Raw genomic sequence first — 23,718 nt, forward strand, 5'->3', positions numbered from 1 at the left:
AAGAGTCAGCTGGGGGCTGGGTAACAGGGAGAAGGCTGATACAGTGTATCTGCAGCAAGGTTATGACAGTTTTGAATTTTTGTTATTTTTGCTTTGACTTTTGGATTGGATTTTATTTTAGTTAGTTCTCAGTCTTAGTTTTAATTTGAAAATATTTAGTTATTTTTTTTTAGATGATTATTTGTCATTATATGATTATTTATTTAACCCTTGTTTTGTCCTCGGGTTCAATTTGATCGGTTTACAAAAACTTTCTATATCAGAAAAGACTGTTGAAAAAAAATGACAAATGTTTTTTTTTTAATTACAAAAAAAGCAGGAAAAAAAACAAACAAAAAAAAATGTTAATGCTGAAAAAGTGAGCAAAACAAATCAAAAACATTGGAAAAAGCGACAAAGAAATTGTTTAAAAATTGACTAAAACATTGTTAAAAAATCGTCTAAAAAGAGACAAAAAAGGGAATAAAACAGACAAAAAAGGTTGAGAAAAGAACAACAAACAGTGTTTTTCTGGGTTTAAATATCCACAAAGTTGCAGGTCAACGGGACAACAACACAAGGGTTGAAGGCGCCTTTCGCCACACTCAAGGACGCCGTACTAGGTATAAATACATTAAAAACTGCAAAAAAAAACTACACACAATAACAACAGAAAAGGCAGAGCAACAGACATTAAAGTGGAGTTTGAGTTTTGAGCAGATGTGTTTTGAGTTGGGGGAATTAATCGATATTTCTAAGATGGGGTGGTTGTGACTTCCAGAGACAACAACGGCCTTTAAAGGAGAAATCCGGCCGATTTCAACATGTTGCTCAGTTTTTATAAACGTGAAGGTCTGTCAGTAGAGAGACAAATGAAACCAATCGGTTCTGCCTACACCGAGTTATCCTCCTGCTACAGTTAGCACCCAACAGGCTTCAACAGGGCAAGTTATAAACGTGTTTTTAGCCTCTAAACATGTTCAAAATGTCATTAAAAGTGCCCCCCCATGTGCAGTGATTCCTCATATTTTAAAGTAGTTTAGCTTCTTTAGTCAGGGCCAGGTAGAATGTGTATGAATATGTAGATACATACACATAAAACATTGCTGGAGACTAGCCTTGATGTAGCGTTGAATGACTCACAATCATTTTGGAAAATTGTGCTGAGATGTACAGTACATGTTCTTATTTATCTATTTTAATTTTATTATGTATATATCCAGTAAATAGTCCGTTCAATGTCACAACGGACAGAAATTCATGCTGTCATTTTTGTTTCGATGGTGAAATATTACAGGTAAAAATCTTAAACTGAAAGGATTTATGCTTTAATTTTATTTTAATTGTATTAGTTTTTTTAACAGGGTTATCTATAGTTTCAGTGTAGGTGCTATTTTTCTTAAAGATTTTAGTTTTATATTCAGTGTATAATTTATTAAATGTTTTATTTTCCAGTTCAACCACAAATTTTCCTCATTATCAGTTTGTATTGTAATTGATTTATGATTCTTTTCTCGATTTATCTTTTGTGATGAAATGTCATGATATGACGTCAGTGACATCAAATGTTGGGTTTTGTCACATCAACAGTCCGAAGCCTAAACAATGTTCATTATACTATCATAGAATCACAATTTAGCAGCTGGAATAAGGAAATATTTGCAATCGGCTTGAAAGACGACTTTAACAATTCTCTGATTTTCATTTACAGTTTCCAAATTATTTTGTTGTTTTGTTGCTAAGTGTATCCACTTTCTATGACCAAATATACAATATCTGCATTTCGCATTGGTCAGTTTTATTTAATTCAACTGAAATGTGACCCCTCTGCTATTCAGCCCTGCAGGTAGCATTAGAGGAACGGCTATGGGTTCTTCGCTACCTAAGCATTAGAACATGAGATATCTTCTATGCAAGGTTGAAACTAATTTTAGGCAATGCTTTTATTGTGACGAGATGTGGTCATCAGTTTGTAAATGACAGAGTGTGATCTAGACCTCCTATCTTTAAAGTGTCCTAGGATATCTCCTGTTGTTGATACTATAAATAAAATTGAATTAAAGTAATCTAGGACCTGTAATCCTAAATCAGTGGAGCGCCACTAGATGGCAATATAAGGCTCCAGATCATAGCACAGAGCAGAGTTCCATATAATCCACTTTATACAGTGTAACATGGTTCACCTGGTTAAGGTGGAGTATAAAAATTAAGTTAGATTCTCTTTACCATACATTAAAAAGTATGCTCTTGCTTCATTATGTAATGCATGCAAGCACAACAAGGGTTTGAAATATTTTAAAGATGACTTTTACTTTGTTGAAATGATGCACAGATTACATCGTACATACAGATACATAACACATACATAATACTAGGAATAGGAAGTTCTTTCTGTGTAAGAGAAATCGTACCTGCAAGAGACAGTAGGCGAAGACTCCTCATTCCAAACAAATGCTGAAGACCAAAATCCTGTACCTGTGCCGTCACACACACACACAATTATAAATGTGAAATGCTGGTCATTGTGACTGTGACTGAAGAACAATTGTTTTTATACATCAATAAATCACTAATGCAAAGTTGAGGCTATTTTCTTGCAATTATGGTCTTTGGTGAACAAATGTGTGCGTGTTGTAAAATAGGTTAGCATGTGTGACATGTGACATGATCGATGTGAGATAATGGGTCGCGGCAAGTTACAAGACTGGATCGTCTCGTTCCATAGATAAATAATTACAAAGAAAGGTCGTCATGTTTCTCATGGTCCAGAATATGAGAGTTGGATGAAACCAGCAGTACTGATTCCTGTTTGCTATTCTTTGAGCCAGACTACCAGCTGGGGGGGCAGATATGAAGAGTGTGAATAAGGATTTGCCACTGAAAAATGACAATACTCAGCAGACTCCATGGCTATCGGCAGATGTTGGAGATTTGTATTTCTTACTAGTAATTTCTCAGATATTTTTCATGTGTGTGTGTGTGTGTGTGTGTGTGTGTGTGTGTGTGTTACCTGACAGCACCAGCGCAGATACAGGCTCCTTAATGACGACATGGTGGACAAGTAGCCCAACCCGGTGTCTGTGATCCGCACACACCTAAAGGTAGACACAACAATACACCTGAGTGATCTGCATTCTTTAACACCTACAGCTTTAACACACTCCCAACAGTAACAGACTGCTCTTTATATACTGCAATTCCCATTTGCATAGTTGGTAACATTTGCCAATATCAATATACATATAAACACACAGTGCTCCGCGCAATTTAGCACCCACTGTAACTGAAGCACTGTGCCGATCTTTGGACTAAAAATAAACATTTTAGCTTATGTTACATTACATTAGCCACATTTAAGTACAATATAAGTGCAGCCTATGTCAAAAAGTGTTTTACATGTACTCTTGTTTGCAGTGCAGCAGTAAGGAGGAACCATCAGCCACTGCGTTTCAGGCTGGCGGACTGATCGTAACACCGCCTGAATCCGAATCCGAAATACTTTATTGATCCCTGAAGGGGAATTCTGTGTTGCAGTTGCACAAATAGTAGAAATATCAAGTAACACAAATAAAAAATATAAGGAGTGTGGATATGTACGGTATTTACATAGTTAAAGGGTATACTAGGAATACTAGGAAGGAATACTAACCTATTCCTAAGCAGCAATGTTTCCCACACATCTCTGAATGCACGCCACAAAGAATTCAGGCAGTTCTACAGGCAATGGAGGGGGGGGGGACGGGGGACGGGGACACCTACCCAGAGCTAGAAACTTTTCCCTAATAAAATAGCCATTGTATCCCAAGCCATAGTCAACCCGTGTCAGCCTATTAATACATATTGCAGAGCTCTATTTGCCAGGTATGAGGACACATACGAGGATTTTTTCTTTGGAGCATCGTTGCTCACACTGTGCTTACAATTACAAAACAACCAAAACTAAATATACACACTAATATATACACACTCTAAACAGAAACAAGATAGAGACATGAGTGCAATGAAGAGTTCAGTAACAATCATTTCAATGTGGAGCATAGTGCAAATAAACTGGGATGAATATTACGTTATTATATTACAATATGAACATTATGGACAGTTCTGAAATGAGAATGATGAATAAATAAAAAACAATAAGTGAGAATGGGAATGATGAGTAAATAGTAAATAATAAATAAGTGAGATATGAGAATGATGAATTATACTTAATAAGTGGAACCAGTGAACAGGTGCTGTAGAGACCGTGTTACTGGGTTATTGACCAGAAATGAACCCGACACTGTGGGTCAGTAGTCAGCTGTTCATCAGAGTGATGGCTTTTGGGTAGAAAGTGATCCTGAGTCTGTTGGTTTTGGCGTCCAAGTGCTCTGTAGCGCCCACCCCCAGAGGGGAGAAGCTGGACCAGGTTGTGTCCGGGGTGAGATGGTGTCATGTTGATGATGTCAACGTGTAAATGTGGCAGAGTGCATCAGTGCTGATGTCATTATTGTCATCAGAGTCATTATCACGGTAATCACTCTGACACAGGGACACTATGCTGCCAAGATATTTTAATAAACATCAACATCAGATCAACTGCTTTTGGAAAGGACACCTTTTTTTAACATTTGGATATAAATTCTTCAGTCCAACGTGTCCTTGCATCTCCACCCTGCTCCCTTGCTGCTAAAGAAGACAGCGAGGACAATTCATGGACAAGTCCACTGTTTTAACCCGAGCTCAGTTAGCAATCGTTAGCCTAGTTTTACAAAAACGTGAGCTATAAGGAAACGGCCCCTTTTATACATTGTCGTGTTCCTTTGGAAATAAGCAACGGACAAATAGAGTCTCGAAACGCTTCGGATGGAAAGTTATTCGCTGTCAAAGTGGCGCCAAAATGAATGGGAGTCAATGGGATGCTAACGGCAGGTTATGGCTTGGTAGCATTAAAATGGCGCCATTGGAGCTACGCTTAGAGAGGAGAGGCTTACCCCCTTGCCCGGGAGTAGCCATCTAGCGAGTGCATGTTGCTGTCTTTTGTAGCATGTGTGACTGTAGGGTAAGAGCGGTTAAGCACACACACACACACACACACACACACACATACACACACATAGAGCTGTGGTGCAGACAGAGCCGAACTACGTCAAATCGGCGGTCCTCTATGCCCTGTTCAATGTCTGACAAGCCTAGCCAACCTCAACTATACCCAACTCTGCACATATCAGGCTCTATCTGCTTTTCCACAGGGATGAAAGGACCACAAACACACTGACCTGTCCAACACCAGTTCTTCCAGTTTATGCAGGTCACAGGCGATGTACTCCAGGGCCATGTCGGTGATCCGAGGGCACCAGGACAGGTCCAGGCTGCGGAGCTTCCGCAGGTTCTCGGCCACCAGCTCCACACCGTCGTCTGTGATCTTGGAGCAGCCGGAGAGGCTGAGGGCAGTCAGGTTGGGGAGGCTGTGCACCATGTTGACCACACCGTGATTGGTGATTTCCCAGCAGGAGTGAAGCCGCAGAGTGTGGGTGGTGTAGCCCTGCAGGTGGAAGGTAATTAGATCATGTAAGTGAAAAAAGCCAATTGATAATAACCAGGGACAACTTCGACACAGAGCCAAAAACGTCTTCTCCATGGCTCTCTTTGACCTTTCTCTAACTTTTGAGTGTGCTGAACTTGTTGCACCATTTGTTTCTCATTCATAAACCAGCCACCTCCAAATCCTGGATTCTCCGAATCTTGAAATAAATCAGTTCAAAAATCTTCTGGATACCGGCTCAACACCAAAATCAGAAACCTCCCACCGTATGTTCATTTTCATTGGCCGTTGACAAGTTTAATTTCTCTCTTAAATCAAACATGCTGAACTTCTTGTTCTTCATGTCTTCATCACATTCGCAAAGAGATTCTATGAATTTCTTAGTGTTATACTAAACTACAAACTGTACAGGGGTAGTGATGTAATTCTCTGTGAGATTGTCACTATGATATATCACATTTGGAATTTAAAATATTACCTAGTGCAGCTTTAATTAATAAGAATATTGTCTTCAAGATATTTGAGATTGATTTGACCAATCCAGAACCTGGTCTACAATCGGTATATCCAGGCCCCGGTGACCCTCTAAAGGTAACAGGGGTGGCAGTAGCTAAGTCCATAGGAAGTTGGGTTGGGTATGGGAGAGTAGCCGGTTAAAGTACCGGTACGGGGTATGGATTGGAGCTGGAGAGATACCAGTCGCCTCCTGGACCAGGTGCCCTTGAGCAGGGCACCGTACTACCCCAACCGCTCAGGGTGCTGGTCAGAGTGTAAATTGGGATACCGGTCGTTTAGGTACCGGTGACATATCAGCTCCGGGTTTCAATACCCGACATACTCAGGACCCTTCACCTGTTTGGCTGTGAAGTAGGCCATGGCCGTGTCGGTGACGTGGTAGGCCTGCAGGCTCAACTCCGACAGGTTGGGCAGGAGCTGGGAGATGGCGGCTATGGCGTCGTCCGCCACGTTGATGCAGTCGCTGACGCTGAGGGAGGTGAGCCGGGCGTTCAGACTGGACCACAGGCCGGCCTCCGTGAAGTCGTTGCAACCCGACAGCTCGAGGTGCATCAGGCCTTGCATTTGCTCCAACATGACCTGCAACATAAAGGCCAGCAGTTGGACTCAGTGATGTACAGTATATATTTTTATGTTATTATTATCCGGACCAACCAACCAATCTTTATCCGTTTATCCTGGCTTTGGACCCATCTATGTTTAAATACTCAGTATTATTACACTTAACCTGGTATTGGTTATTAGTCTTTATCTTTGGACATTAGGCAGTGGAAGGGTTTTGGTGGTCTCGCCAGACCCCATAGCGCTGTCTCGGTGCTGGAGTAAGGTCTGGTTGTAGGCTACCGCCTATCTTTTATAGGATCAGGGGAAAGGCTGCTTAAACCCCCGATGCAACGACGGTGCCCTCGCAAAATGGACAGCAGAGAGAGCAGAAGTGGAGGGACATCCCTTCGTCCCACCACTGTATACGTAGGAAGCAAAACTCGTGTTAAAACAATAATGACATCATTGGCTCTGGGTTTTTAGTCTTATCTGACAGACAATGACTCTGTAAAGAAAGGTAAATAAAATAATGAATGGGATTTATTAAATAGGATGCATTCATTCTGCAATATACTCTAATGAAAAGAAAAAAGAAGCAGATTGAAATAGCATTTCACAATCTAGAGCTGTTTTTGAAATATTTCACATCACCATCTATATTAAACTCTTTGGATATCCATACTTATTTTTTACTTTGCTTTGCTTTCTTTTCTTTTTTCTGTTCGAGGTGCATTAAAATGGTAACGCACAAATCCGAACCCTCAACCCAATAGGACGGTCCATATTTAGATCATGCAGCCAACAATTTCAGCTTTCACCATGGCAACCATCCACTCATCCCAGAATAGCAGGTACGAAGAGCCAGCTGAGCAACACTATCAGGCCTGTTTTGTTCCAACAGTAGCAATGGAATATGACAGCAGAAAGGCAGAGATTATGAGAAGATAAGTAAAGGAAAAAGCATAGTGTCTTCACATGTTAGCCATTGCTGCCTAATACAGACACAATGCTATGCTGGCTAATGTGCACACATATACACCTATGTACAGACTCAACCAGAGTGATGGCACTGGACTAGGATACCGTGAACATTGGGGGGGGTGGGGGGGGCTCATACCTTAGTATGAATACCATAAGGGCTCATAGGGTTAATTGTCCCACAGCATTAATCAGTACAACAGAGTTTCTCATGTTCTCTGTTAACACTGTTTTCATAAATGATGTCCTATCACTTCTCCTTTCCTTTTTTTTTTACAAACAATTTAAAGCCAGTGCTAATGCAACTCAACATGTACTGTACACATTTCAAATCACAAGTGGAAGAAGAAACCGAGGATCTGAGCAGCTGGAATGCTTTTAATGTGAAACATCTGTGCAGAACGTGTTGAGTTCCATTGAAAGTGGCTGAACACTGAAAGCTAAAAGAAACAAGGCAAACTGAAAGAGCATGGAAATAATGAATGATTGAAAATAGGATGTCTGCTAACAAGAGAACGAGTATGACATGAAGACGGACTGATGTACTGATGGAATTGACTTTCACAACTGCAGTTCATTCATCTGCTCTGGTTCAAATCAGTAGATGAGTTGAGTTTTTCCTTTTGTTTGTGTTTGGTTCACACGGAGAAAAGGTCCAACAGAATCTAAATCCATCATTACAACCCATGAGAGAACGTTGACTCTGCTCATTGGTCAGATGTGTCGGGCCGGAGTAGATAGAGGACAAAGGTCCTGTTTTCTGGACGAGGGCCTCTCCATGGTCAAACCAGCTCATTTAATTCAAACATCTTATTAGGTCTGCTACGTTCCCTCTGCTCTGCCGGACTGTGTGTCTAGCTTTGGCACAGCTGGTTTGACCTCTGAGATGCAAGTAACAGCTACCTTGACCTCAGGACCTGTAAAGCCCAAACAGTGCATCGGGTAGTTAAGTTGGGTCAAGGTTGGATCACATTCTCATCAGAAACAAACTGTACTCAAGCAAACCAGAGTTGGTCTGTACCCGGACCGAGACTAGCTCCTCAAAGTGGTCTCGGGTTCAAATCAACCAACAATGCTTGTGTAAAAAAAGGCCCTTATATCTCAGGGCTGCCACTGAATACCCCGCCATATCGCAATTCTTACCCATTTCATTTCAGGGCAATATTTATTATTTATTTTTTATTATTTAGCACTTAACCATTTCATTTCATTTCATTTCATTGCAGTGCAATTTTTAATACTCAATCACTTCATATCATTACTTTGCAATATTTGACACACCAAACTATTTTCTTGCATAATGTGTGTACATAACTGTTTTATATATGTATATAGATGCTCCCAGACTGTGCACCAGGTACCCCCTCACTTTTCTTTTCTGCACTACTCATACTTTATATTTTTATATGTCGTGTTGACACTGTAAAGGTGTTGCTTCAATCTCGTTGCACATGTACCGCACCTGTGTATAATGACAATAAAGGCTTTATATTTTATTCTATATCCTGACTCACCTCCAAACCGGCATCTGTGATGGTGGACCTCTTGAGACTGACTGAGCGAACCCCTTTCTTGGACAGCGGGTAGTTGTCGATGAACTCACAAATGTCCAGGTCTGAGACGCCCACTAAGCAAAAACACTGGAAGCCCCGCAGGGCGAAGGCCTGCAGACTGACAAACTCCTTCTCCCCATTGGGGAGCAGGGTATATAGCTCCTTGGCATGCAAGATGGGTGTCACAGCCTCCCAGAACTTGGGCTGGTACAGCACCTTGCGCCATGTCTTGCATACCTGCGCCAGTACACATTTTTCAGCTGTGGTGAAGTACCAGAGCAATCGGTTGAGCAGCTTCTCATCCAAGACTTGCTGGCGCTCCAGCAGAATGGGTTTGGGTAGAGTGAGAGGGGGAAGTTGACGAAGGGACGACTTCAAGCCCACCAGAGGCTGTCCGGGCTCCATGTCAGAGCCCAAGAGAGAGGCTGCTGAGTTGGGCATACCGGGGCCATCCAGGTGGTGGTGGTGGAGGTGGTAGGGAAGGGAGGATGGCGGAGGAGGCAGAATGGAGGGTACTGAGGAGGACTGGCACAGACGGTTCTTGGCAGCAGGTGTCCCCTTGGTGATACTCGCACTGCCTAGACCGTTGGCCTGGCTGGGGGGCAACTTCACCATGCCGTTGCGAGTCACGCAGGATGACTTCAGCTCGCTGGGGGTGGACATGTTCAACATTGGGAACCTGGTGAAACAGAAAAGAGTGGATCAGTGTGCTGTTACACTCTAAAAAGAAGTGTGTGAACATTAATGTAGCTTAGAGTAAATTCTTTCAGGAAGACCTAACTCTTAACTCTTCCTAAATGGAATCAGCTGTTGGAGGCGTTCACCTTCCTGCTAAAACAATAAGAATTGTACACAAATTCCAAGGGCCAATCACAGAGTCCTAGCGCTGCTTTAAATCTGTTTCTCCCTTTGCTATCAGCTGTCGTTTCAGGCAAACATTGCAACCCTCCGCCCCCCCTTCCACCTCCAGTCCTCTACTCCAGCGGACCGGTCCAGAGCCTCCTTCAGCCTGGTCTTTGGGCTCCTTCATCGCCACCACCGGTGTCTAGATTCCATCGGGGGGGCTGATGGTTCTCTACCCCTATATACGAACTATTTTAATAATGATGAAGTCTAATCTCCAAAGACTTTGTACATTTTATTATGCTGTACAAGAAACCTTTTTGCATATCCGCAAACATTTCTCTCCTGATTGACCTTCCACAAATACTATAAGCATATGATTTTTTGTTTATAAAAATCAATATCTTTGAGTGGTTAATTAAAAAACATTGAAAATAAACAAATACAAATTAAGATTATTGGACATTAAATACTCTGTTTTTAAAACTTTCAATTATTCGGTTCTGTTAATTTCATATTTTTGAGTTGCATTTAATAACACTATTTGAGTCGGCTCAAAAAGTACTTTCGTCTTCTGGTAAATAAAAAGCACAAGAACCAGTTAGTGTACTCCAAAAACGTAGTACTGAGGCCAATCATGTGAAAAATAGGATCCAAAAGAAGTAAACAAAATAATGCAATACAACCCGTCTCATCAGAGCGTCCTATGTTTTGTTTTAAATGTCCCCCTCCTCTGAGCAATAAGCTTGGACATCACTATCTACCTGCAGACCCCAAAACTACCTGACTACCCTCAATTCTAATTACTGCTCTAATCTGTTAAAATGCTGTCAAAAGTATTTGATTTGTATTTGTATACATCAAATACAAATCAGACATTTCATATACTGCATGACAATATGTGATGGTTTCATGGTGGCGGTTTCTGTGTTTTTTGGGGGGGTCCCTCTTGTCTCCTTGTGTTTGTATCTTAGTTTCCTCACCGGTTTTGTGTGTTAGTCGGTCTCGTGTCTCCTTGGGAGTGTCGGTATGTTCTGTTTCCTGTTTTATGTTGATAGTTTCCTGTTCTGTCTCGGCTTGCCAAGCTTTACTTCCTGTCTGTCTGATTGTCCCGCCCCGCTCTAATATGATTCACCTGATGTATCACCTGTTCCTTGTTACCTCGTTACCTCTTGTATTTAACCTCTGTGTTCCCTTGGTCTCAGGCCTCTTCCTGACTGAGTTTTCAGTGTTTGTACCTGTTACCCGTGTCTCGCTGTGAGTTTTCCCTGCCTTTGTTTTTTGTCTTGCTTTTTTTCCATGGACCCTTATGGAATTTTGTATTTTGGGAATTAGCTGTTGAGTTTGTTCTCTCCGTCTTTTTCTTGGACTTTTAACTTAATACATCCCTCCGTACTTGCTCCTGCCTGCCTCCCTCATCTCTACTTTTGGGTCCTTAGTCTGCCTCGTCGTAACACAACATTTGTCATTACCAAATTGGAATGGCCTTAGTGCAATGGATTTTATACTGGAAGAGCTGGACTACAAGAAAGACTGTCGGAACATAAGTATGTGATTAAGACCCAAAAGGATGACTGTCCAATGGCTAGACATCAACCCATCTATCCAGAAAGAAACAGGCATGGATTATATCCCAGGATCAACATGTGGTGATAGGATCGAACAGATCAACCAACGAGGAAGATTCTGGATTTTCAATTGTGAGCAACACGTTATCCTGGACTAGACCTTCCCAACATATTACCCTGGTCTAGGCCTTCCCATCTCATTACCCTGGACTACACCTTCCCAACACGTTATCCTGGACTACACCTTCCCAACACGTTACCCTGGACTAGACCTTCCCAACAGATAACCCTGGACTACACCTTCCTAACACGTTACCCTGGACTAGACCTTCCCAACACGTTACCCTGGACTAGACCTTCCCAACACGTTACCCTGGACTAGACCTTCCCAACACGTTACCCTGGACTAGACCTTCCCAACAGATAACCCTGTACTAGACCTTCCCAACACATTACCCAGGACTTGGCCTTCCCAACACGTTACCCTGGACTAGGCCTTCCCATCACATTACCTTGGACTAGGCCTTCCCAACAGATAACCCTGGACTAGACCTCCCCAACACATTTCTCTGAACTAGACCTGCATGTCCAGACCTTCCTCCACAGCGCTGTGGAGGAAGTTCTTGCTAGTCCACACAGCATTCTGGGATGGGAGAACGACATGCATGCATGCACAAGAAAGCATAAGCTAAGGGTCTTCCGACCGAAAAGACATGCATCTGATGGATTTTCCAGCGTCAGTGGACCAATCCTGGAGGCGGAGCCTTGTGGATATAGACTAATAACCAATCCCAGAAGTGGAGCGTTGTGAGTAAAGACTACTCATTTTACTGTAATTTCCCATTTTATTTTGATCAATATCTATCTATTTATCTATTCTAGGCTGACCACAGCTGCCATTTATGCACACAAGTGCCATAAATGACTTGCATTTTGTCAAAAATGTAACTAAATATTCATAACTCAAGGTCCACTTACTTCATCTTAGCTTTACTTTGCTTCATTGAGGACTTCCAATCTCATCTCAGTTGCCATCTTCCTCCATATACTGCTACCTTCTATCAGATTACAAGTTTCCAAATTACCATTTTTCAAGAAAAAAATTAAATTACAATTATCCAAACTCCGTCCACTAATGTACATTTGTAGCTGTTTTTTTCTTTCTAGAAATCTCTATGAAAAAAGCTTGTAAATGGACCTTGAGTTAGGATTACTTTGTCAAACTAATAGCTGAGTTTAAGAGCGAATTTTCACTCACTATGTGTTCATTTATCAGAAAATGTAATTTCTCAAGACTTTCATGTACATAATTATCTATCTACTATATATAACCCTCCTATTTCAAATCATCTATTTTCTGACCATCCATGCAAAAAATACTCTGCTTACAATACTATTTAATACAGAAAAGCAGTTTTTAGAGGGAAACATCTGCTGATGTACTATCCTCAGCATGCTGTTTGAATATAGAACTAGATTTGTTTCTTTAATACATGCGAGGAAAAAAAAAGATCTGAGAGAAATAGTTATCACACTGATAGCAAAATTAGGACTTTATGAGAGAAAAATATTCAAGAGAGTTTTCATACAATAGCAAAAATAATCTCAGCATTTTTTAAACTCGCAAATATATATTTTTGCTATCAGTGTGGAAAAAAATTAGTGTTTCTCTCAAAATGTGAAATCTCAAAATATTTTTTTAAATCTGAAATATACATACTTTTGCTATCACTGTGAAAATAAATTATCAAAAAAAGTTTCTCTCAAAACGTAATATCTCTCAAATTTTTTATTTTAATTCTCCATTTTTTTTTGCTATCTGTGAAAAAAAGAAATTGTCACATTTTTTTTTTCTCAAAACGCTTTTCTTCTCAGGTATGAAAATAGGAAAAAAAAAAAAAAAAAATTCATTTTTTTCTTTCACATGTAATAAAGAAACGATTCTAGCTCCATATTTGCATATGTGGCTTCTCTTGTGTTGTTTGCATCAACCGAGCTGGATCCAAGTGAAAACACATCGTATTGTAAATGAATGCTGCGGGCCGCGGCCTCATCCAGTCTGTTCTCTGGATCTCACTGTATCAGCAGCAGGAGGACAGCTCCCAGGCTCAACCCGCTCTCTTATGTAACATGCTGACTATAGGGCTTCACACAAAACCCTATCTCTCTGTCCCACTCTGACACAACCAGCTGCACTACCAACACCTGCCACGTCTATGTACACACACACCCACATACAGAATATGTGCACACCGACCAGTTATCAACAGCTTTTCTTAATATGACCACATCCTGTAGCCTTTTACGTTTTAGCACTTTCAAATATTAGTTGTCGGTCCCTTAGCAGATGGAGCCTGGCTCAGCCTCCGCTGCAGCATCACCGAGGTTCATCCATTACATAACGCAACAGTGTTGTCGACTAGACCGGCTACTGTGAAAAGTAGTTTTTTTTTTTTTTTTTTTCTTCTTTTTAGAGCAAACAAACCGTTTCAGAGCAACGTCGGGTTGAGCCGTCAGGGAACAGATGAGGAAAATATTCACTCAGATGGCACAAAATAAAATGTTGCACATTCACTGTGAGGTAATGAATGCACAGCTCCAGCAAACATCTATATTTACCACTCCTCCGTCTGTTATGTCATGGGGCTGTGGTGTCTCTGTCAGCGCATTCTGGTGGTAATAAAAGCATTACTACCAAATTCAAAAGTAACAACTCTGTGTTTTACGGCCACTTATCATGTTCATTGAAACAATCCACATGGACAATATGTAGAAATAGATCCTTAAGACTAACAAATGTGTGTACAATAGTAATTGTGCATTGCTGTAGTGTACAACTGTTGAATGTTGTTGCAATACATTCAAATATTCCACCTGCTACATTGTACAATGTTAATACTTTGAGAAAATAAGTGACAATTTCCCTTTTTCTCTCAATTGTTTTTCAACAAAATCATATATTTAACATTAAATAATAGTGTAGCGGGACCAATTTCACATAGACATTCATTTGCGTAATTTTAAATAGAATTGTTAGTTTGAGTCTATTCTGAAGGCAATAAAAGTTGTTCTGATGAAAAAGGAAATGCAAATTCCGCCCGACTATATGTATATTCATCATGTGTCATATCTGCTTCAAGAAATTCGTCGGAAATCAGCTGTTCTTATAATATTTAATGTGTATGAGCGTATGCTCCTAGCATACTTTTATCGTATCATAATGACCAGATCATGAAAATATTTCACTAAAGATTTTTTTTAAGAGAGAAATATCTGTACAGAGATATGAATACCATCATTTCTGTGTTCTATGTAATGTATTTCCCAAATATACGGTGGCCAACTGGGTGAAAATGCGCGGCAACTTAAAATACACGCAGATTAAGAAAATATCATAATGCTGTGAAAATTCAATTTTCAATTTGATTTATTGTTTCAATTCATAACAAGAGTTATCTCAAGACCCTTTACAGATAGAGTAGTTCTAGACCACATAACGCACAAGGACCCAACAGTTCTAGTAGTTCCCGATCATTATATAGCCTCTGTTGTTAACTATTAGTCAAAACAATTCCTAATTTTTAGCTTTTTTACCTCAAATATTAGGCATAATTCTATTTAAATTAGGGTTATTGACCATGGATTCCAAAAAGTAGGGTAAAAATTGTGGTAGAAAGGTGGTGTTAGTCTGAAAAAGGGACCAAAATGTCCAAAGAAATTTGGGGGGGGGGGGGGGGGGGGGGGGGGGGGGGAGCGAGCGCTCTGCCTTTTTATCACCACAACTTTACAGTCTCTGCTGATTGAGGACCATCTGGGACCTGGACCGAGACACACCCACCAAACGAGAGAGAACAGATCTCAAACGTAGACTTCATACTTCCAGTCTATGGTCCTTGGAAAATAGACTTAGACTTCTCTTTACTTATCCTTTTAGGATAACTACCGCAAGGAAAATTGGAATTTCCAGCAAGAAAAATACAGTGTAGAGAAAAAAAAGACATAAGTAATAATTATAATAACAATATTAAAACTATAGAATGTGGTCCAGATCTATCCTATCTGTAAAATGTCTTAAGACAACTCTTGTTATGAATTGATACTACCAATAAAATTGAATTAAATGTAATATGTAATTTGTTACATTATTGGGCTATATAAATGAACCTGACTTCACTATCATTATGGACATTATTATTATGCATCAGACATATTTACCCATTTTTTTAAGAACCTGGCCATTCACATGTAGCATACATTCACATGTAAAGCTGTCCTTTAGAGAGAGTTAACTGCATGTTAAGATGACTCTCCCCTCCTGAACAACATTAACTAACGGCACTGCCCCTGTTTTGGAAGAAAAAACGCTGTTTATCGCGGATCAGGTTACATAGTGTTGCATGTATGCGTATGTATAGGTTGCACTTCTTAAGTCACCTCATCTGCTGTCCAAATGAAAAAACACCCAGATTATGGTATGTGATTGAGACTTCCTCCACATTACCCTCCTATCAAAGTTGACCCCTTTAAAAATGATCTGTATCTGAAATATGAGTTTCTTTTTGACCCCCTATTACATATATTGTATAAAATGAAGTTTCATATTAATGGGCCTACAATACCATGCAGGGCATCCTTAAGCCTTTATACAGTGCATACATGCAGCCTAATGATAATTGGCATAATATTGTAAATCGTGTTTTAATGTTTAACATACATGTGGCACAGTGAATCCTCAGGATGAACTGTATCCGTGGATGGTTACCATGGTGACCACCTTACCTATAGGCCAGTCAGCCTATCATCAGTGGGGATTCATATTTGCAAATAATATGTTGGATTCATATTAAGACTTTTAAAAGTTTGAAAAAACTTGCAGTAACTTTATGTATCTATCTATCTATCTATCTATCTAATACACAGGGTTTAAATGGCTGTGCCAGCTGTGCTAACCAGCTGTGTCTGTAGTGTTCTCGTCACAGTCAGCTGTGTAGCCGTGTAGGTAAGATGTAAGTAAAAATGATTTCTGTCTCTCATTCGTTCAATGTTGGCTGTGATGCAGTTTTGTTGTTTGCCAACTAAAAAGAAGAAGATATGTTGCTGTTTTCATGCTCCCGTTCTGCTGTTGGACTCTACTAACTTCACCTGGATACAGTGTGGACCCAAGACGCACTCGCATGGAAACAGTGTTCTAAAAACTAGACGCACACTTCCAATGTAGCATTAGTTGGCCCGGGGTAAAAGGGAGTTGTCGGCCCCTGCAGACACCCCATCCTCTGTTATTTTGGGGGATAATTTGATTGAATGCAAATTAATTCCTTAATAAATAAAGATGTAATAAAACAGGCAGGGCCCCTGGACTCAGAATTAGGTAATAATGCAAGAGCCACCTTAAAGCATAACTCGCCAAAATGCAACCTAGGGTGTTTTCGTGAATGTACCTTCAGTCAACCTTAAGTTTAAAAGCATAATTAGGACAGAAACGCCACTGTTAAGATTTGCCGTATCAGCCTTCTTAGTGAAAATGTTGATTTTGACGCTATCATAGTAGCACCCCTAGCTCTCCCATCCAAAAGGCCATTTGACCCAAAACGATAATACAGTCAATCTTAACCCTCTTGTTGTCCTTGGGTCAAATATGACCCACTTTCAACAAGTTTCTGTATCAGAAATATGTTTTTTTTGCAACTAAATTGTCAAAAAAAAAATGGTTCCATACATTGCTCTACACAAGTAATATAAATGATCAGTTCACTGCTTTCATTGAATTTGGTTGTTTCATTCAACTGTATAGTATTTGAAAAAAAGAAAATGATAAAAGAACGTTGAAAAAAGTGACAAATATGTCAAGAAAAGCTTAAAAATATCAGAAAAAGTGGCAAGAATGGCGAGAAAAAAAAGTTGGGGGAGAAAAAAAATCTGGAAAAAACGACAGAGGTGTTGACGACCAAAATGTTGCAAAAAAAGTTTTCATTTAAAGTTTTAACGCAAAAAAAGAAAACGTTGCACCATGAAGACAACACAAGGGTTGAAAGTGTTGCTTGGCCCTATTTATGCTTTAAATGAAGGTTTGACTTGGGTACATTCACAAAAACACCCTAGGTCGCATTTTGGCATTCCTTAAACTAATCACAATCATCGTGGGCGGGGCTAAGCTCCGGACGGAGCCACGGTGACGCTGCTAAATAGTCTCAGGAAGGAAGTTGTTTTGGTGGAACATGTGTACGTTCACAAGTAGTTTTGGTTGTCAACAGAAAACTCTGATTGGACAGATAGTCTAGCTAGCTGTCTGGATTTACCCTGCAGAGATCTGAGGACCAGGTAACCATAGTCCTCAGATCAAACAGATAGTCTAGCTAGCTGTCTGGATTTACCCTGCAGAGATCTGAGGACCAGGTAACCATAGTCCTCAGATTGGACAGATAGTCTAGCTAGCTGTCTGGATTTACCCTGCAGAGATCTGAGGACCAGGTAACCATAGTCCTCAGATTGGACAGATAGTCTAGCTGGCTGTCTGGATTTACCCTGGATTTAAAATGGAAATGTAAAATATGAATATGCGTGGTAATGAATGCCCAAAGCTGCCAGGGCGATGTGCTGCCAGGGTTTGGTGGGGTGAGAACCCCGGGAGCTGAGTTCTGTACAAAAACATGGAGCCTGTCCGTGGCTTTGCTGGGTACCCCCCAACAGGAGTCCACCGCAGTAATCCAGATGGGAGGTGATGAAGGTCTCCACCAAAGATTCTGTGAGTGATGTTTTTGAGATGATGGAAAGCGGATTTGGCCCGGGTTGCGTATTTCTGCAGCTAGGCAGATGGCGGGCAGGTCTTCCAGCTCCGGCGTCTCATTTGTGCCCCTCCTGGTGTTACTAAAATTAGCTTGTAGTGCTAACTTCAGCACGTGTTGCCATGCGCTGACAGCTAAAAATTTCATTTTGCTTGTGAACTTTGGTTTCACATCACATTACACATATCGTTACAACCCTACATACAGTCACACGCCCTGTACAGTACAACTAAGGGCGCTTGCTGCAAATATTCCAGCTATTATTGTGTCACCAAATCACATTTTGAGATTATTTCATATTGATTATTTCCATACAAAAAAGCCTACTTGGAGATTTCCTTTAGAAGATGTGGGACCTAGGAAAGTCCTACAAACAAGGTGTCATAGTAAGACCAATGCCACATACTGTCTGACACGGGGTGACACTAGGGATGCAAGATATAAGGAAAATATCGAATTGCATCATTTTGGCTGATATTGCAATCGCGATATTCATGAAATTGGGGGAATGGTCATTTTTGCATCATTATTCTTATTGAAAAATATATTGAATGATCCTCATGTGATATTGTGCAAGTATTTATGCCAAACACTGATCATGCCTTTGCCATCCCTGCAATTTGGTCACTGCATTAGTCCATATTTTAATTTGGATAAAATTGGGATTAATTCTGCAGCCCTATGAAGGAGTGAAGTCCCAGCATGGCTGTTACAGTAAGGAGCAGACCAACATGAACCACACAGGGGAATCAATCTGTCTGATGCTATATTTAATCCCTCATGACAGACCGAGACACTGTCTTCCCCACAGGGCTTATCCGTGTCAGCAAGCAATAGTAGATCATAATAAATACATCAGAATAACCTGAAGTGATATAAGTAAGGATTAAGCGTTATGAGAGATGAACAATCACTCCAGTTTTGGTTGTCCACCCCTAAAATTATCCCTGGTACGATTGCGTCTCTCTGTTTTCAGCTGGGGTATTTGGTGACCCTACATAGTGGCAAGATGAAGGGCTTGGTAGATGTTGAATAGGAGACGCTGGTACAGACAAAGACCTTAAATCTGGATTCTAACTGGAGCCAGGTAACACACTCCGGGTATCTGGTTTGGATCTTTCTTTTTGCTTTTGAGGTTGGCTATGACAACCTTCTTAATGTGTGTGTTTGGGGGATGTCATTGACATGCAGGAGGTGTGTGGCATACTGCTGACTACATTCAAGTTCCACACAAACTGTCTTGCCTCCAAGAACTCTATCGCCTCCTGGGTCCTTCTTGCATGGCGGTGCATCCCTTTGCCATAATTGTTCCATGTTTCTCTGCAGATCTTCAGACATGGCCACTGTCCTCAGGAAGGCCCACTGTAATGCCAGTTGGGAGGGGATTTTCTAACATGGTAAAGGGGGCCATGGTGTCTAAGTAGGGAGTATTTGACTTAAATCAGCAGTGATAAGAACAACTTCAACCTTAAAGGAGACCTATCATGCTTTTCCATATCTTCTGTAATAGCTATGTTACCATGTGGGATGTTCACAAGGAACAATGATACAATATCACATGAACCTATTTCTCTGTAAACCCCTGTGAGACAAATCCTCAGCTCTCCCACAGTTCTAAACGCCCCGGACTCATCCATGTTTCCACTCTTGGTCCTTGTATGATGTCATACAGAGCCAGTTTCCTATCATCTGCTCTGTTTTCATTACATACCCTGCTACATAGCTACATGCTAACATCAGGAAAACCTGTAATATTGGTTGCATATGTTGTTAATTCCTCCCCAATTTCCGATCACATTGATGGATATTTGATTTAGAAGCCTTTATCTGACATTTTTATTGGTAGAAAGTTAAAGGTTAAAGGGTTGTTGACAATTTGGTCCCCTTTCGGTTGGACACTGACAGAAGCAGTAACCAAACATGAATCTTTTGGGGGGGGGTTGGAGAATTAGGAGCATACAGAGAAAGAATACACAGGGAGAATATGCAAAGTCCACTGCTAACTGCATGTAGCTACATGCTAAAACCAGAGAAAGCTGTAATCGTGGTTGCGGATATTGTTAATTACTCCCCAACATCGGATCACATTCCGGCTCCAACCTGTCTGGTTGTGTATTATTTGGTTTAGATGCCTTTATTAGGCACGGTATAGATCTGCCACGGTATAATGTCTATGTGCTACGAGACTGAACCCCGGATGTAGCAATGCTGCCGTTACTAAACAGACAGCTGAGATTGTAGAAGGGGAGGGTGTAAGGCTCAATCCTAGTAATGTACATTCGTTTATCCAGAATGGGTCCTCTGTAAATCCTCTGAGGTGTCATGGCCAGGGGTCACCATAAACACTGATCACACTGCAGTAATCAATGAGTTACTCTTTTGGAATTGGTATTCCCAATTGGAATGCTTGGAGTGGCCTTCCTCTGTGTAGTAGGGAGGGGGCTTGAGGACCTGGTGGTGGCTCATGATATACTGGAGTCACTACTTGCTGCTCTTTGATAACTAGATGTCCCCACAGGTGCAATTAATTTCTTTCATGGAGCCCTTAGGAGCTAATGACTCTGCAGCTACATCAGGGGTTGGAGCCATTGCTCTTCTGCCTCAATTAAAGCCCCACTAAGCTACGTTAGCTATGTCATACATGTGGCTCTGATGCTGGCATACATCCTATGTGATAGAGGTGGAGCAAAACTTAAAGGCGGAGTGTGTGTGTGTGGGGGGGGTGCTCCTGTCCCCTCTCAGCAGCCTCATCATCACCTCCATACCTTCAGCTGGAGGTCTCTTGTGTGAAGTAGTAGGTGGGTGGCATATGTTTTGTGCAATACTCTGCTGCTACTATTTATTCATCATAACTGTTCACCATTACAACTCCTTAATTATGTAAATGCTGTATCAGAAACGTTCCTTTAACTATGTAAATACCGTACACATCCACGCTCCTCATATTACTTTATTTAAATTTCTACTCTGATATTTATTTATATTTATGAAGCCATATTTGGCAAGACCAGTGGCTGAGGCAGAGACAAGTTTGAGTCCAAATACTAGCGAGGCGGAGACAAGTCCAAGTCCAAATCCAAATAATAGCGAGTCTGAGACAAGTCCAAGACCATAGGAAAACGTACTCGAGTCCAAGACCGGACTCGAGTACTACAGCCCTGGAGGACCTTTTACTCTCTGATGAACTAGTCTGGAAACAGCTTCCATAGCAACTACGCCAGCTCAAATGACCATTTGGGATTGTGTAGGACCCCTTTATGAATATTACCACTGGACTCACTATAGTAAATTAAACAATCCAAAGACTTGTTGTAATTTTTTAGAGGGTCATAGATAGATAATCTGAGTTATCAATTGCTTGTGTTACTCTGAACAAATAAGCTTCCAACGAAATAAAACCCTCATCAAGTATATGTTGGCACCAAAATCCATGAATCACTCAATAATCTCACAGAGTCCTGCACTGAGGAATTCAGTCAAGATTAAGTAAGACACAACACCGATGCTCCATGAAACGCAGACCAGTACTTTGTGTAGGCTGGGATCCTGTCAGATCTTGTCGGATAAGTTGTTTATTGACCACGAGTCGGAAAGGATGAAGGATGGACTAATGATGCTGCCACGCATGTCGCTAGAAACGAAGGTCGATATTGAGCAATTCTGCAAAACCCCAAACAGATTTCATCCGTCCTCAGGGCTTAAAGTGTCCCCGCACCGTGCCGGATCTGTGAGGACAAATAAATAAATACATTTGGGAACTTGCATGTGGTTTTGTATTTTCCAGTCAGTTGATTTCACCAACCAATCATATGAGAGGAACTCTAATTAACCCAGAGCTTAAAGCAGGGCTGCAGGACTCAAGACCATTTTTGTTATGGTCCTGGACTTGTCTCGGACTCGCTAGTATTTGGCCTCAAACTTGTCTTGGCCTCGGCCACAGGTCTTGCCCAATATGGCTTTTGGTCTTGACCAAGTCCAGGTGTCTTTATTATGTTCATCCTAATATTGGAGGGAAAGTGAAACCCAAAATGATTGTCTTGATACTGTCATGCATAAGACCTTTTGTTTCTGTTCTGGACTCGGTCTTGACTCGGACTCAAAGCTTTTTGGACTTGGTCTTGACTCGGACTCAAACCTTTTTGGACTTGGTCTTGACTCGGACTCAAACTTTTTTGGACTGGGTTTTGTCTTGGACTCAGACCTTTTTGGACTCGGTCTTGTCTTGGACTCAAACCTTTTTGGACTCGGCCTTGTCTTGGACTCAAACCTCTTTGGACTCGGTCTTGTCTTGGACTTGAACCTTTTTGGACTCTGTCTTGACTTGGACTAAACTAGTCCTGGTCTTGGACTTGTCTTGGACTCGACTAAGGTGGTCTTGACTACAGCACTGGCTTAAAGTACCCCGGCCTGGTGCCAGATTTCTGGGCTATGACTATTTTAGAAAAATACACAAAATAAATAGTCCACATGGGATCATGGAACCAATAAAACAAGTCCTAGCCAATCAGATGCAAAGTAGGGTTTGTGTGTGTGATAAAAACAATATGTGTGTGCACGTTCATAGCGGAATATGATTTTTTATTAACGACGACCACTGTGCAACCCAAACTGTCTGTTTGGAATCAACATTTAGAGTCTAGACGTTTAGCTATATGAATAGATAAACAATGCAAAGTTTTTAATAAATATACATAAAGCAACTAATGTCAACATGGACACAATCATAAATGTATTTTCACCAAATCTTTAAATACAGGGGCATATGTATACACCCCCTATGTTGGTGTATTTTATTTTAACATAGGGGGTGTATACTTATGCCCCTGTATTTTAACATAGGGGGGTGTATACTTATGCCCCTGTATTTTAACATAGGGGGGTGTATACTTATGCCCCTGTATTTTAACATAGGGGGGTGTATTATGCCCCCTGTATTTTAACATAGGGGGGTGTATACTTATGCCCCCTGTATTTTAAGGAAGAACATTTATTAATTTACAATACATTATTCATTCACAAAGAAAATTGGTGTCATTAAAGGTTGGATTTTCCAAATAAATTTCAACTAAGCTATTGAGATCAATATCCAAAAGCTGTTTGTTTTTTTATTCCTCTTGTTAATCCAAATAAGCCTAGGTGGGTAAACTTATTCTAACCACTGTAACTACATTTTCAGTGTCTATTAATCTGTTGATTCCCTCTTGAATGAATCGATTAGTTGTTCTATAAAAGGGGGAACACGTCAACCCCCAAAGCCCAAGAGGACGTCCTCAGATGTCTTGTTTTGTCCAATAACTCAAAGATATTAATTTTTCTGTCCCAGCGGAGAGAAGACCTTATTCCCATTTATCAAGCTGACATCAGAGAAGCATGATGTAACAATAAACATTGTTGAGTTGCAGTATGGGAAGTGAAGAGCCCCCCCCCCCCCCCCC

The 23,718-nt window shown here is 40.8% G+C and overlaps 1 protein-coding gene across 1 annotated transcript in view; it reads right to left on the bottom strand.

Moving 5' to 3' along the window:
- fbxl16 (F-box and leucine-rich repeat protein 16) overlaps window positions 1-23,718 on the bottom strand; it is a 28,793-nt gene that overhangs the window by 4,169 nt on the left and 906 nt on the right. Inside the window, exons 2-6 of the mRNA XM_034894494.1 lie at window positions 9,052-9,769; window positions 6,353-6,595; window positions 5,235-5,500; window positions 2,990-3,074; window positions 2,324-2,454 (exon numbers count right to left, since the gene is read on the bottom strand). Coding sequence (XP_034750385.1) covers window positions 2,324-2,454; window positions 2,990-3,074; window positions 5,235-5,500; window positions 6,353-6,595; window positions 9,052-9,769 — 1,443 coding nt within the window. The remainder of the gene's footprint in view (window positions 1-2,323; window positions 2,455-2,989; window positions 3,075-5,234; window positions 5,501-6,352; window positions 6,596-9,051; window positions 9,770-23,718) is intronic.

The sequence above is a fragment of the Etheostoma cragini genome, chromosome 15 (assembly GCF_013103735.1).
Source record: "Etheostoma cragini isolate CJK2018 chromosome 15, CSU_Ecrag_1.0, whole genome shotgun sequence".
Lineage (NCBI taxonomy): Eukaryota > Metazoa > Chordata > Actinopteri > Perciformes > Percidae > Etheostoma > Etheostoma cragini.